Source organism: Anolis sagrei, chromosome X, assembly GCF_037176765.1.
Source record: "Anolis sagrei isolate rAnoSag1 chromosome X, rAnoSag1.mat, whole genome shotgun sequence".
Taxonomy (NCBI): Eukaryota; Metazoa; Chordata; class Lepidosauria; order Squamata; family Dactyloidae; genus Anolis; species Anolis sagrei.
Genome location: NC_090034.1, coordinates 15,565,747 through 15,582,348, shown reverse-complemented (window position 1 = coordinate 15,582,348; position 16,602 = coordinate 15,565,747). Strand labels below are relative to the sequence as shown.

The 16,602-nt window shown below is 44.6% G+C and overlaps 1 protein-coding gene across 2 annotated transcripts in view; it reads left to right on the top strand.

The window, feature by feature from the left end:
* Positions 1-16,602, top strand: part of LOC137094983 (cytohesin-3) — a 326,264-nt gene that overhangs the window by 174,952 nt on the left and 134,710 nt on the right. Inside the window, exon 1 of one of the 2 annotated variants that reach the window (XM_067461081.1) lies at positions 9,429-9,559. The exons of the other annotated variant lie outside the window; for it this stretch is intronic. Coding sequence (XP_067317182.1) covers positions 9,523-9,559 — 37 coding nt within the window. The 5' untranslated portion in view covers positions 9,429-9,522. Of the gene's footprint in view, positions 1-9,428; positions 9,560-16,602 lie in introns of those variants that run through there. 2 annotated transcript variants of the gene reach the window in all.

Here is a 16,602-nt window from a genome sequence, read left to right as displayed (position 1 = left end):
TGTATCCCAATCTTCTCTATGTAGAGGGATTCAGACTGTCTAAAAGCAAGGATTCAATCCTAACAATACAATCTAAAACATTGTAAATCAACAATAAATTAAAATACATATAGACTAAAATACATAAAAGCCAGTTCGTCAACATAAAATAATGTCCAACTCAGTCCGCATATGTGGTCGATAACTTTAGTAAATTGCCAGTCTCCGCCATTATTCTGGGAATGCCTTGTTCCATAGCCAGGATTTCACTAGCTTCCTGAAGGTCAGGAGGGAGGGGGCAGATCTGATCTCAATTGGGAGAGAGTTCCATAGCCTGGGGGCCACCACACAAAAGGCCCTGTCTCTTGTTCCACTCCGGCGGGAAGGTAACAGTGCTCTATTAAGTCATGCTGGCCACATGACTTAGTAGGTGTCTATGGGCAATGCTGGCTCTTCAGCTAGAAATTGAGATGAGCACCAACCCCCAGAGTTGGACACAACTGGACTTAATGTCAACCTTTACCTAAAATTTTCTCTAACATTACAACAAACCATAGGACCTCAAAACGAGAATCAAGATCTCTGTGTGTTTGGCTTCCAAAGTGTAAGCAACTGGCAGGATGGGGATGCAAAGTGATTCAGTGAAGGAGGTGATGGATGCTTTTGTTTACTTTACATTCTCCTTTTCCCACTGCATTGGGGGCCCTTCCACACAGCTCTATATCCCAGAATATAATGGCAAAAAATCCCACAATATCTGCTTTGAACTGGGTTATCTGAGTCCATACTCAGATAATGTGTGATTTTCTGCCTTGATATTCTGGGATATAGGACTGTGTGGAAGGGCCCTGGGTCTTTTATCATGTTGTAATTTTGGAAGGAAAACTTTGTTTTGTTCCAGTTCTACCATTGGAAGAGATTCACTACATCAGTCAGCAGAAAGTGTTAATTTATCATATCTATTGGGTGTGTTGTTTGGGGTTTTTTTTCTTTTTACTATCAAGGGCCCTTTTAAACAACCATATAATCTAAAATATCAAGGGAGATAATCCACAATATATGTTTTAAATTGGGATATCTGAGTCCACACTGCCATATAATCCAATTCAATGCACCGGGACTGTGGCACAGCTGGCTGGGAATCAGCTGCATTAAGATCACTACTGACCAAAAAAGGTCATGAGTTCGAAGCCAGCCACAGTCGGAGTGAGCTTCTGACTATTGTGTCGGTTGAGTTAGGTTTTAATAACTACTAGTATTGGTTTTTAGCTTAGATTTTAAAACTTGTTGAAGTTTGAAGTGTGTAACCCCTTGGGTTTGATGTGAATGTACGGGTCCCCATTCTGCGATCTGGTCATCGACCATAATAAACTTTACTTACTATTGTGTGTAGCTTGCTATCGACCTTTGCAGCCCGAAATACAGTTGCATCTATCAAATAGCAAATTTAGGTACTGCTTATGTGGGGGGGGGGGGGGGGGGCTAATTTAACTAATTTACGGCGCCATAAAATCTCCAGCAAGCAAGCAAAAAGAATGAGGAAGCACTCCATCAGTGTCACAAATGGATGGTGAAGCAACAGCTCCCCTTGTGGCCAGAATACCCCCATGAAAGCTGGAAAAGTAAAATAGCCTCTGTGTGTCTGTCTATATATGTTGTGTGTCTATGGCATTGAATGTTTGTCATTCAATGCCATCCGCCCTGAGTACCCTGCGGGGTAAGAAGGGTGGAATTTAACTAATTTACAATGTCATAAAATCTCCAGCAAGCAAGCAAAAAGAATGAGGAAGTACTCCATCAGTGTCACAAATGGACGATGAAGCAACAGTTCCCCTGGTGCCCAGAATACCCTAAGGAAAAAAGCTGGAATGTTAAATAGCCTCTGTGTGTCTCTCTATATATGTTGTGTGTCTATGGCATTGAACGTTTGTCATGTATATGTACATTGTAATCTGCCCTGAGTACCCTGCAGGGTAAGAAGGGTGGAATATAAATACTGTAAATAAATAAATAAATAAATAAATATTTGTTCCACATTTGGTCAAGTGAATGAAAATCCATCCTGAATATCAGATATTTACATTCCTATTCACAACAGTAGCAAGATTACAGTTATGAGGTAGCAACGAATATAATTTTGTGGTTGGGGGTCACCACAACATGAGGAACTGTATTCGTATTATTATAGAACAATGTTGTTGTTTCTATATCTTACTCTATTGTATATACTGAGGGGCTCCCAGGCAGTTTTGGTTTTTCTTTATTGTAATTGTCATTTGGGCTTGGCCTCACGTAAGCCGCTCTGAGTCCCTATCGGGGAGATGGTGGCAGGGTATAAATAAATATTATTATTATTATTGGGTTGTTGTAGGTTTTTCCGGGCTATATTGCCATGTTCTGGAGGCAATTTTTCTCCTGACGTTTCGCCTGCATCTATGGCAAGCATCCTCAGAGGTAATGAGGTCTGTTGGAAGTAGGAAAAATTGGTTTATATATCTGTGGAATGACCAGGGTAATGTTTCAGCTGATCACCTTCGACAATACATTATTATTATTATTAAGGGGTCACGGCATTAGGAAGGTTGAGAAACACTGGTCTAGATCCAAGGAAGTCATGCTATCCGTGCTCTATTCTGCCTTGGTTAGACCACATCTGGAATACTGTGTCCAATTCTGAGCACCACAATTGAAGAGATGTTGACTCTAAGGTGGAATGTGTCCAGAGAAAGAGGGTGACTAAAATGATCAAGGGTCTGGAGAACAAGCCCTATGAGGAGCGGCTTAAAGAGCTGGGCATGTTTAGCCTGAAGAAGAAAAGGCTGAGAGGAGACATGATAGACATTTGAGACTAGGAGCAATGGCTTCAAACTACAAGAGAGGAAATTCCATCTGAACGTGAGGAAGAACTTCCTGACTGTGAGAGCCCTTCAGCAGTGGAACTCTCTGCCCCGAGGTGTGGTGGAGGCTCCTTCTTTGGAAGCTTTTAAACAGGGGCTGGATGGCCATCTGTCAGGGGTGATTTGAATGCAATATTCCTGCTTCTCGGCAGGGGGTTGGACTGGATGATTCTATAAATATGTGATAGGAAGTCATTGGGAGGAGGGAGCAAGCTTGTTTTCTGCTGCATTTGAGACTAGGAGCAATGGGTTCAAATTACAGGAAAGGAAATTCCATCTGAACATTGATATCGAGCCCTTTTTTGGGGGTTCTCCCAGCGAGGGGAGTCCCTAAGGACCTCTAATGGAGTCCTGACCTTGGCGAGCTGCCAGCAGAAGCCAATCCAAAGCGCACAATATTAAGAATTAATCTCGCCAGAGGCTGAAGAGGTACCCAGCGACCGAAGCGTTTATTTAGCGATTCAGCTGAAAAGGATGCGTTACAGGGATGAATCCTCAAGTAAGCATGCAGTACAGTGAATTTCAGGTATATTTATACAGGCAAAACAAAGAAATCCTGGTTTGAATCTCCCGCCCGCCTCCTGTCAGTCCCCTCTGTCCTGATTGGCCGGCTCCAGAACAGCTGGGAGGAGGCTTGGCCGCTGGTCCCGCCTTCCCTCCAATCGCCGGCCGCTGTCGCTTCCAGGGGGCCAATCAGAGCCCTTGGAGCACCTCCGGAGATTGTCCAATCAGCGGCCAGGAGGCGGGACGTATCTTGACAGCGCAGAGGGGCGGATTGCCTGGAGGTGTCCGCCAGCTGATTGAACACCTTTTGTTCTTCGCACGGCAGGGAGGCGGAAGGGGAGACAAGGGATTTCCTGGGTTCCGATAAAGGATGTGTATAGGAAAATAAGGGTAGCTGTGGGTGGTGTCTGGATCTCAACCCTGTAGGCAAAGGAAATCCTTTGACACAAGGGAGCATACACAAGCACCATGATTGATTTTATCAGTCTGTTTTTCCGGGCTTTTGGCTGACAAAATCTCTGGCCTTTGTTTGTCTGAACTCTGAAAAACAAAGCCATAGATTTGCCAGTATTTTCCATGCAGTGTCAATATGAATGGAGTTTCTTCCAAGGAAATTGGATTTCCTTAACTGTAATCCCCAGGTCACATACTTTAGTAGGGTAAAGTTCAAAAGGGGAAGAGTAGGGGAAGAGGGTGAGGGTACATTTCAATTCATATCATATAGTTCATATTACACACACTTCATACATATATTCCTTACGGTCTTTCATAATTCATAGATTTCATAGGAAAGATCCCCATCCCAGTGAAGTTTATTGGAAAACCCACAGTAATTAACAAAGGCAATAGGCAGAGTTCCTGAGGTATGATCCTTTGCAACAAGGGCATGCACCCACAGGCGGGGGCCACGCTTCCCAAGCGGCTTGGCTTTTGGAGTTCATAGAGGAAGTCCGTGATGCTGGGGCACCAAGTCAGTCAGAGAAGGCAGAAAAAGTCCGCAAAGAGTCCACAAATGGTGGAGAGTGGGGCAATGTCCTTTGGGGGAACTGCATTTCCCTGATCGGGGGCCAGGGTCCAGTGCACAAGCCAGAGAATTCACAGAGAGGAAACAGAAACCCAGTTATGGGTGCTGGGTCAGGAAGCAGCAGAATCCATTTTCCGGCCCTTGGTGAACTACAAATACTTGGGGGGGAAGATGCTCTGCATCAAATCCTCCCTTCGAGGCTGGGAAATGGTTACACTCATTTCCTCAAGCCTCGACACTCCCCCCAAGTATCCAGGGCCTCTTTCTAGACTGATTAGATTGTATTCGGTTGATTATTTCGGGGCCCAACTCAAGCAACAACAGCAGGACCCAGCCGGGTGGGAGAGACCAGTGGCAGAATGATTCTTTGGGCTGAAGAAGGTGAAGACGGTGGAGGCAGGGGATGATGGAGTCTGTGATGGCAGTCAGCATGGAGCACTCAGGGGTCCCGAGTGAGTTCCCAATGGAGAAGGATGGCACACGGTGGAATTCTCCCATCTGGCAGTGGTCCTCGGGCCTCCTGGGGGCGCTGGCTCCTCCCTTGGCACTTGGGGGAGGGAGAAGATGGGGCACAGCCTTGCTACTCCTTCTGGCGTAGCGCCTCCTGGTGACCGCAGACAGGTCCGGCTCTCCATCATCACAGAGACTCAGGGATAGTGTCTAGGACAGTCAGAAAGAAGGTTTACAGCCCCCCCCCCCACCCCACCCCTTCCCAGCCCAAGGGTAGTTAGTGGGGAAACAAAAGGGAAAAACTTTCATACCTAGCGGGGGCGTCGGTGGTCTCCTTTGGGCCACCCCTCTGCACAGCTTCTGGAACGGGCAGGGCCTCCTTCCTTCATGGCAGTTGCTGTGGGATCCTGGTTGCTCCTTCTGCGATGGCATTCCCCCGTGGGGGCTCAGATCAGCCTCTAGGGGGGGCTGTCTCTTCTGGGCGGCAGGGGTCTGGTCCTGTTCTCCTGGGATCTTCCTGTGCCATCTGGGTTCCACACAGGAAAGTCCACAGACCTCCCTTGCTCACCTCGCCCAGGTAGTTGTCCTCAGCGGCAGGAGTGGATTATGGGTCCCACAGTTCGACCAGTTGCTCTTCATGCAGAGGGGACCCCTGGACCTCGACGCCCCCTTCATATTTAGGGCAGTTAATGGGATAATTTAGACATACACATACATGCGCTCAGGGAAAGGGGAGGGAGGAAGGGCCAGGAAGGAAAAGAGCATCAGAGGGACTGCATGCGTGAGAGAGAGATTTAACCATAGATGTGGGTGAAATGTCAGGAGGGAATGCTTCTGGAACATCCCTTCCTTAGGTTTTTGGAGAAAGAGGTAAGAGGGAGCAGCAGGATTTCTCTGGGAGATAGAGGAAAGAGTTCACAGAATACTGGTTCCTTAGAAGATGGGAGGGGAGGAAAGAGAGAGAGAGAGAGAGAGAGAGAGAGAGAGAGAGAGGATGGGTTTCAGAGACATTTCACAAGCACATGGAACTCTTTGATGAGGTCTGGTCCTTAAAGAGAAAAGGGGAAAAAAAGGCAGGGAGAGAGAGAGGGAGAGAGAGAGAGAGAGAGAGAGAGAAAGAGACCCAGAAAACTTTATTTGGCAAGAGGAAACAGGAACAGAAAAGGTCCCCTCTTACACCTCCCTTTGCAAGAGGAGAAAGGGAGGAGGGGTTTTGGGAGAAAAAAAGGAAGTTGGGGAGTAAAGAGAGAACAAAGGATAAGGCAGGGACATTGGTGACTGCCCCTGAAAAATGGGTTTTGTAGTTGCACAGAAGAGAAGGGGAGAAAAAGAGAGCTCTTGGGTCAGGGAGGCCAGGAGAGAGAGAGAGAGAGACTTTTGCAAGGCAGCTGAGTCACATCAGTGGCAGGGTCTCTCCTGGCGAGGAGAAACACTGTTTATTATAAATAAACAGGCACCGAAGATTCAGCTTGAGAAAGAAAGGGATTTGTAGGCTGCTTGGTGAAGAAGGGAATGAGCAATGCCTCCTTTTCCCATCTGAAGGAAGGAAAAGGTGGCACAGGAGAAAGCAGGAGAGGAGGGGAGCAAAGCCTCAAGGAACAGGGGAAAAAATTAGGAGGGGCATATGAATGCAGACATATCATAAATAGGGAATAGGGAAATGGAGGGGTTGGGAAGGGAAGGAAGGAGTCAGGGAGATTGGGTAAAGGGAAATGGGAATGGGATGGTAGGGGAACAAGCAATTTTCAAAGGGAGGGGGGAAAGGTCTGGAGGGGGTTTCCTGGGGGTTGGGGCTTTGTTACCTTCCCCTTGCATGGTAGGAGTTGGCCACAACTACCCCCCTTCCACCTCCTCCGGCACATGGCAAAAAAGGCATGAGGCAGGGGCGAGTTCGGTCCCTTTGGCCCCCTCACAGCGATCCGACTGCCATGAGGGGCCACGAAACTCCACCTGCTGAGGGCCTGGTGGGCCACCTCTCCATGCGATTTTTTTACCCTACTGGCCTGCGTCAGCGACGCAACCCTGTCCCATTCCGCCAGTACTCTTCCTAAAGGTGTTTCCGATGAGACAGGACGATTGACCCCAAAATAACAGGCGCCCATCTCTCTCTGGTAGCCCCACAAACCAGTGGCTAATCAGGGTGGCCCCCCCAACCGCAAGGCAGGCCAGAGCCTGAATGGTTCCTAGCAGGAGAGCTCGGGGCGATCAGCCCTTGGCAGCTAGGCAGACTCGAAAGGGAAAGGGCTCCCTTTCCTTGCGTAGCTCCAGCCAAGGCCGCAAAAGCGAGCTGAGTTGCTATTCCGGGCCTCAAACGTGGATGTTTGCTACCCCCCGCCAGGAATTTGTTACCGAGACCTAGAGAATCCCTCCCCAGTGGGCCAACTCCGAAGCTGGTTCAGGAAGCCTAGAATCCCCTCCCACCTGACAGCCAAGGCAGCCCACGGTTGATTTCTTACCCGTCCGGACGTTTTCTTCCCCCCTTTTCCGCGTCGGTCGCTCCTCTTCCTGGAAGTCCTTGGATCAAGGCTTCCCTGGCGCTCCTTTGTGCTGAAACCCCAGGTCAGAGCTTGGGAGGAAGTGGCTGTGGGAGAATTTGTAGTTTTGTCAAGAAGGAGAGTCCAAATTAAGAGAGGCGCCTCTTTTCCCAAGCCGTTCCTCCTTTGCTGCTGGCCCAAAGAATCAGACCAAGGCGCCTGCTTGAAAATTTAGGCTATAATTTAGTCTGGAACCTCAAGCAGAGTCCCTTCGTGGAAAGCCAAATGATATCGAGCCCTTTTTTGGGGGTTCTCCCAGCGAGGGGAGTCCCTAAGGACCTCTAATGGAGTCCTGACCTTGGCGAGCTGCCAGCAGAAGCCAATCCAAAGCGCACAATATTAAGAATTAATCTCGCCAGAGGCTGAAGAGGTACCCAGCGACCGAAGCGTTTATTTAGCGATTCAGCTGAAAAGGATGCGTTACAGGGATGAATCCTCAAGTAAGCATGCAGTACAGTGAATTTCAGGTATATTTATACAGGCAAAACAAAGAAATCCTGGTTTGAATCTCCCGCCCGCCTCCTGTCAGTCCCCTCTGTCCTGATTGGCCGGCTCCAGAACAGCTGGGAGGAGGCTTGGCCGCTGGTCCCGCCTTCCCTCCAATCGCCGGCCGCTGTCGCTTCCAGGGGGCCAATCAGAGCCCTTGGAGCACCTCCGGAGATTGTCCAATCAGCGGCCAGGAGGCGGGACGTATCTTGACAGCGCAGAGGGGCGGATTGCCTGGAGGCGTCCGCCAGCTGATTGAACACCTTTTGTTCTTCGCACGGCAGGGAGGCGGAAGGGGAGACAAGGGATTTCCTGGGTTCCGATAAAGGATGTGTATAGGAAAATAAGGGTAGCTGTGGGTGGTGTCTGGATCTCAACCCTGTAGGCAAAGGAAATCCTTTGACACAAGGGAGCATACACAAGCACCATGATTGATTTTATCAGTCTGTTTTTCCGGGCTTTTGGCTGACAAAATCTCTGGCCTTTGTTTGTCTGAACTCTGAAAAACAAAGCCATAGATTTGCCAGTATTTTCCATGCAGTGTCAATATGAATGGAGTTTCTTCCAAGGAAATTGGATTTCCTTAACTGTAATCCCCAGGTCACATACTTTAGTAGGGTAAAGTTCAAAAGGGGAAGAGTAGGGGAAGAGGGTGAGGGTACATTTCAATTCATATCATATAGTTCATATTACACACACTTCATACATATATTCCTTACGGTCTTTCATAATTCATAGATTTCATAGGAAAGATCCCCATCCCAGTGAAGTTTATTGGAAAACCCACAGTAATTAACAAAGGCAATAGGCAGAGTTCCTGAGGTATGATCCTTTGCAACAAGGGCATGCACCCATAGGCGGGGGCCACGCTTCCCAAGCGGCTTGGCTTTTGGAGTTCATAGAGGAAGTCCGTGATGCTGGGGCACCAAGTCAGTCAGAGAAGGCAGAAAAAGTCCGCAAAGAGTCCACAAATGGTGGAGAGTGGGGCAATGTCCTTTGGGGGAACTGCATTTCCCTGATCGGGGGCCAGGGTCCAGTGCACAAGCCAGAGAATTCACAGAGAGGAAACAGAAACCCAGTTATGGGTGCTGGGTCAGGAAGCAGCAGAATCCATTTTCCGGCCCTTGGTGAACTACAAATACTTGGGGGGGAAGATGCTCAATATTCCTGCTTCTCGGCAGGGGGTTGGACTGGATGATTCTATAAATATGTGATAGGAAGTCATTGGGAGGAGGGAGCAAGCTTGTTTTCTGCTGCATTTGAGACTAGGAGCAATGGGTTCAAATTACAGGAAAGGAAATTCCATCTGAACATGAGGAAGAACTTCCTGACTGTGAGAGCTGTTCAGCAGTGGAACTCTCTGCCCTGGAGTGTAGTGGAGGCTTTGAAACAGAGGCTGGATGGCCACCTGTCGGGGGAGCTGTGAATGCAATTTTCCTGCTTCTTGACCGAATGGGGTCCTTCCCGCTCTTTACTCCTCCTCCTCTGATAGGCTGGCTATAATGAGGGGGCGTGTTTATGCTTTCGGGGGCGGGTCACGTGAGGAGGGGCGGGGCCAAAAGCAGAGTCTTCGTCGGAGGCTCTGAGGAGAAGGACAGAGACGCGGCGGAAGGCAGGCGAGCAGGACGCGCGCTCAGCACGGCCAGACATGGACGAGGAAGGCGGCGGAGGAGGAGGGGGCAGCGGTGAGTGCCTGCCCCTGAGCATGTGCAGAGGGCAATTCCTTTTCTCCCCTCTTGGTCTATCCCTGGCTAAAACCTTCCTCTTGAACAGGCATGGGCAAACTTGGGCCCTCCAGGTGTTTTGGACTTCAACTCCCACAATTCCTAACAGCCTCAGGCCCTTTCCTTTTGCCCCTCAGCCGCTTAAGCGGCTGAGGGGCAAAAGGAAAGGGCCTGAGGCTGTTAGGAATTGTGGGAGTTGAAGTCCAAAACACCTGGAGGGCCCAAGTTTGCCCAAAACTGCCTGGGAGCCCCTCAATATATAGAAATAATAACATGGTCAGATAATAATGCTAATATATTAGATATAATATTGATAATGCAGTAATTTAATCTATTATATATTATATTTCCACAACTTATATTATATTATATTACCGCTACAGTTGAAGACAGTTCCATCTTGTCTCCTGTGCTTGACTAATAATATAATATATTGTATATACATATACTTATAATATTATAATGGAATACAATATAATAATACAATATTATAATTATATATTTTATATTACATTTAATATTAGTAATAATATTGCACTATAATGGTGTAGTATTATTTATTATTTAGAGTTTTTAAATAGTATTATTTATTGTAGTATTATTTATTATTTAGTGTTAGTACAATATAGTAATATATATTACTGGTGTTGTATTATGCTTTACTGGTAATACAATATAATGTATTGTATATACATATAATTATAATACACCATACTACTAATAGTAATACATAATTATATTTATATATAATTTATATTACATGTAATATTACTAATAATATTACAATATCATGGTGTAGTACAATATAGTAATATATAATACTGGTATTGTATTATGCTTTACTAATAATATAATATAATATAATGTATTATATATATAATATTTATAATATTAGAATGTAATGCAATATAATACTAATAAAATAATACATTATTATAATTATATATTTTATATTACATGTAATATTACTAATATTACAATATAATGGTGTAGTACAATATAGTAATATATAATATTACTAATAATACATAATTATAATTATATATTACATTTAATATTACTTATAATATTACAATATAATGGTGTAGTACAATATAGTAATATATAATACTGGTATTGTACTATGCTTTACTAATATAATATAATATAATGTATTGTATATACATATAATATTTATAGTATTATAATATAATACAATATAATACTACTAATAATACAATATTATAATTATATATTTTATATTACATTTAATATTACTAATAATATTACAATATAATGGTGTAGTACAATATAATAATATATAATACTGATATTGTACTATGCAAATAATTTAATATATTGTATGTTTATATATCTCGTAAGCCGCTCTGAGTCCCTTTCAGGGTGAGAAAAATATAATAATTATATATAATAATTGCAGTATGGTAGTGTAGTATAATATAATAATATCCATCCTACATGAGGCCAGTAGTTCTTCTGTCTTATCTTGATTCAGTTTCAATTTGATTACCCTTGTTGTGGTAGTTGAAGTCCAAAAGTTTGTCCATGCCTGTTTTAATCGCTAGTAATAGCAATGATGATAATTTGCCTGGTAGGTGAATGCATTTATAATCCATCTTGTGTAGGATGGACATTATTATATTTTACTATACTAATGGAACCCCCGGTGGCACAGCGGGTTAAATCGCTGAGCTGCTGAACTTGCTGATCAAAAGGTTGGTGGTTCAGATCCGGGGAGTGGGGTGAGCTCCTGCTGTTAGCCCAGCTTCTGCAGTTCTAACAGTTCAAAAACATGTAAATGTGAGTAGATCAATACATTCAGCTCCTGCGGGAAGGTAACAGCGCTCCATGCGGTCATGCCGGCCACATGTCCTAGGAGGTGTCTATGGACAACGCTGGCTCTTTGGCTTAGAAATGGAGATGAGCACCAACCCCTAACAGCCGGTTAGGAATTGTGGAAGTAGGAGTCCAAGACACCTGGAGGGCCGAAGTTTTCCCCAGACTGTGTAAAAAGATGAATGCATTTTTGGGGGACACTTTTGTGCAGAGGCTTGTGCTAAATACCACTTGTTAATCTTTCTGAGAACACAAAATGCTCTGTGATGGTTGGTTTTATTCCTTTTTGACTGTGACAGACTATGTTAGGACATTTTAAATCCTCTTTCCATCAGTTTTTCCCCGTGCCATGCTGATGAAGCATATTTTTAACTGGAGGAGAATTGAGTTGACAGGGATGGATTAGAAGACTGGATTCTGGCTCTCTCCAGCGGCTTTTGCCTTTCTTGCTGGACTTCTGATCCCGTAACGATTGCATGGGTCCACACCCTTGTTTTCCGAGGATTGCCTTGTTTTTTGTACTTGCAGTTTCTTGTAAGGATTAAAGTCCATCTTGGCTACACCCCTAAGCCTGAGTGCCTTGAAATCTGGAATGTAGTGGACCCCTTTAGTAGAAATGGATCCCCTAGAAAACCGACAACAAGGAGCCCGAGTCCTGTTGCATCAAACCTTTCCGTGATTAAAACGACATGCAATCTTTGCTGTTTTTCTTCTGCCTTGTTCCTTCTCAAGCTCCAATTTTTCTACATGTTGTGATAGTTGAGTTTGATCTGGATAGCTCTGTGTGTGTGTTTTAAAGCAAACCTGTAGGAGAAAACGCTTTAAGCTAGCTGCAGTGGACACAACTTAGTGTTTAGCAAGCAACATGTAGCAAGTGACATCCCAGAGAAAAAGTCTCCCATCCCTTCTTTGATTTCTATATAGTATTTTATCTTCTCCCCTTTACCAACACAAGCATGATGGTATTCTCTGCCGGTGTGTTCCCTGAATGTCTGTACAGGAAGTCCCCGAGTTACAAACATCTGGCTTACAAATGACTTCTAGTTAAGAACAAGTTTTTTTTAATTGTGTGAGAAGCAACTTGAGAAACTGCAAGTTGCTTCTGCTGTGAGAGAACTGGCAGTCTGCAAGGATGTTGCGCAGGGGACACCCAGATGTGTTATCATCCTGTGGGAGGCTTCTCTCATGTCCCTGCATGGGAAGCTGGAGCTGACAGACGGGAGCTCACCCTGTCTTGCGGATTCGAACCATCAACCTTAAGGTTAGCAGTTCAGCTGACACAAGGGTTTAACCCATTTTGCCACAGTGGCTCTGTCAAGAACAGGGGTTAGACAACATTTATTTTATTTATTTATCATGTCAGGAGCAGACCAAACAGTTGTACTGCATTTTTTTAAACAAACAAACAAAACACAAAGTTTGCAAGCTTGGTAGTTGATTAAATGTCCTTTGACCAGTATCTGGCCACTTGGAGTGTCTCTGGTGTTGCTGCAAGAAGGTCCTCCATTGCGCATGTATCAGGACTCAGGTTGCACTGTAGCAGATGGTCAGTGGTTTGCTCTTCTCCACACTCGCATGTTGTGGATTCCACTTTGTAGCCCCATTTCTTAAGGCTGGCTCTGCGTCTCGTGGTGCCAGAGCGCAGTCTATTCAGTGCCTTCCAAGTCGCCCAGTTTTCTGTGTGCCCAGGAGGGAGTCTCTCATTTGGTATCAGCCATTGATTGAGGTTCTGGGTTTGTGCCTGCCACTTTTGGACTCTCGCTTGCTGAGGTGTTCCAGATAGTGTTTCTGTAGATCTTAGAAAACCATTTCTTGATTTAAGTCGTTGATGTGCTGGCTGATACCCAAATAGGGGATGGGCTGGAGATGTCACTGCCTTGGTCCTTTCACTATTGGCTGCTACTTCCTAGCGGATGTCAGGTGGTGCGATACCGGCAAAACAGTGTAATTTCTCTAGTGGTGATAATGCGGCATGTCTCATTAAAAGCCACATCTGCTGTTTTAGTGTGGTGAGATATGTTCCACACTGGGCATGGATACTCAGCAGCAGAGTAACATAGCGCAAGGGCAGATGTCTTCACTGTGTCTGGTTGTGATCCCCAAGTTTGTGCCAGTCAAATTTCGTATGATATTGTTTCTAGTGCCCACTTTTTGCTTGATATTCAGGCAGTGCTTCTTGTGGGTCAGGGCACGATCCAGAGTTACTCCCAGGTATTTGGGTGTGCTGCAATGCTCCAGTGGGATTCCTTCCCAGGTCATCCTCAGAGCTCGGTTAGACAACAGAAAGTGAGAGAAATCTATCCCTTGGAAGGGAAATTCACTTCTGGAAGTTATTATGATGGGGAAAAGGTGTCTCCACTGAAGCTGTACCTCCAATCCTTGTTTCCATAACAAGCCATTTTTTCAAAAACCAATGATCACAGAGACAGAAAGTACGGTGTAATCTCCCAAATCATCTTGTGTTACCATCCTGTGGGAGGCTTCTCTCATGTCCCTGCATGGGAAGCTGGAGCTGACAGATGAAAGCTCACCCCATCTCGCAGATTTGAACCACTGGCCTTAAGGTCAGCTGTTTAGCTGGCACAAGGGTTTAACCCATTGCACCACTCTTGGCCTCTTGTTATTCTTATAATACAATGTACCCTAAAGTCTCACAAGTCAGTGCCACTGTATCCTATGGGGTTTACATGCAGGCAAATGTGTTCAAGGTTGCACCATTAACATATTTAATTTCTTCTATCTGTGATTCCACAAGAAGCAATTTTTTCAAAATCCAATAATCACAAGGAGAGAAAGTGGTGAAATCTCCCAAGTCAGGGTACAGACAGTAAAGCGAACACCACAGGGGTGTTAACCCTTCCCCATGCTGTCTAAAGCATGGATGGATAGATAGATGGATAAGTTGGAATTACACTTTGAAATGTATCTGTTCCAACTTGCATACAAATTCAACTTAAGAACAAACCTTGTTCGTAACTTGGGGACTGCTGAATAATCTCTGTGTTTCAAAGATGTGATTAACAAGATTTATCTGAAGACTTGCACATTGCTTCTGTGCACAGCTGTCATTTCACATTCTCACGTAGCAACTCAAGCCGTTCTCCTATATGTTCACCATCCTGTTGAGTCAAATGCCTTCCTGGCTTCAGGTATCCCTTCCAAGCCTTCTCCTGTTTGTTGCCGTTCACAGCACCCTCCCCTTGCATGTGTTTCTCCCATAGTATTTTCCCTGTACTCCAAATACACACAATTCCCATTCATCTGCCTTTAACTCTGTGCCCACATTACCACCCACAGATTGCCGTTTTGCGTATTAATTTGTGCCTTTTAGGATTGGGAGCGGGACTGAGAGAAGTGGGCATCATAAGTAATGAGTAGTGCTCGGGCTACTGCTTGCTGCACAAAAAGAAGTGTTGTTGAAGGAGGAGCAAGGTTGGTCTTTCTGACAAGGCAATAGAAGCGGTTCCTGCGTTTGCTGATCTTATTAGGACTGCCTCATTCATCCGAGAGGACAATAGAGAACTCTGTGTTGTGGTCTACCCATTAATTTGTGAATTTCCCCCTCCTCGTTTGAACTTGATTGAAAGGTCAACTGTTTAAATGAATGCATAGTGTTTAAGGGTTGTGTCAATGGTTAGAAAAGGGAGTGTATTAATGCAAGACGAAGCCTGAGTATAAAGATCTCATAGAAATGAAAAAGATTGTCTTGGGAACATTCGAAGCTACATGGAGATGCGTAGAGAGTTGATTCAAACACTTGATTCATGCCAGTGATGTTTTGTAGTTGACAGCAAATTTTTGGTTCTTTTTTCCCTGACACAGTGAAATAATTCTGTGTTATTTATGCTGCTGCAATATCTTCTTGCTTGAAATTCAGCATATAATTTGCTGAAAACTATGCAACAGGAAAATTAATTACGATGGGATTTTTGCATAGTTGGACATGGGGAGTATTGCTGTCTTAGGGAAGGTGCAGCAGGAATGGCTGAGTAGTGGCTAATCCAGTTCCAACAGGCATACAGTTTCCATAGCCATTTGCCTCCGTGCTTGTAAACACATCTCGTTAATAGCCAAGATGCACAACTGATGGTATCCTTAGCTACAGTATGTGTGGTCTTTCAGGCTGCTGTGTGATAATGTAGGCATAATTTGAATGGAAAAGAGATTGAGCTATTTCACATGTGTTTGGGAGGATTTGTGTGGGTTAACCCTAGGGTTAGCAGGTGATAAAAATCACAGAATTTCTCAGCTGTAACATATGCAAATGTAAGGTATAATTTCAGTGTTGAGAATAAAGTTTGTTCTGTTTTGATTATTGTATTTATTATACAAATATGCGCTCTTTAAATGTGGTATGAGTAATAGTAGTATTATGGCTGCTACTTCAGGACCAGGAATAAGAAGCTGGGTGGGTGTGGTGTGTTTATCTTCACAGGAGGGAGAAAAAAAAAGGCTAAGATGAATCAGTGACATGTTGCAGGAAGGCATCCCATAAACAAGCAGTGCTACCATTAAAATTTCCCAGCAAGTATTTCCTTAGCTTGTTCAGTTAGCAGGAGATGTTAAGGCAATTACTTTAAGTAAAGCAAAGATTTCTTACACATTCTAGGAGAAGAAAACACATATTACACAGTATTATAGCCATGAAAGGTTGGATATGTAGGCAAAAGGAGCAAGTTGAGATTTTGCATGTCAGGCATTTTTAAAAATAGGGTGTAGCTTATGCTTATAAATAATAGACTTTATGTATGATGCTGCTTATCTAATTTAAACAAAGAATTTGGTGCCCTTGAGACTGTCTCCTCTTTTATCTCAGTCTTGCATGAATGCTCCCTTGCCAGTGCATTTTCGTGTCAACTATGAATGATAAGGAGTAAGTAAGTCGGAAATGATTTGAAGGCATTCAAAGTATGTTTGCCTTCATCTTCTAAGGCTGAGAGAATGTGACTTGCCCAAAGTCACCAAGCAAGAATTCATGGCTGAGCAAAGATTTGAACCACATCTCCAGAGTCATGGTCCAAACACCATACTGGCTCTCCCACTAGAAGCTGGAGTCAGATTGTAGCTGTGCATCAGCATGCATTGATAAACTTCTTATGAACTGTAAAGTTGGAGTAGATCTACCAATGGGCCCAACCACTGGGGAAGTGGGAGAGAGGAGTCCTGAT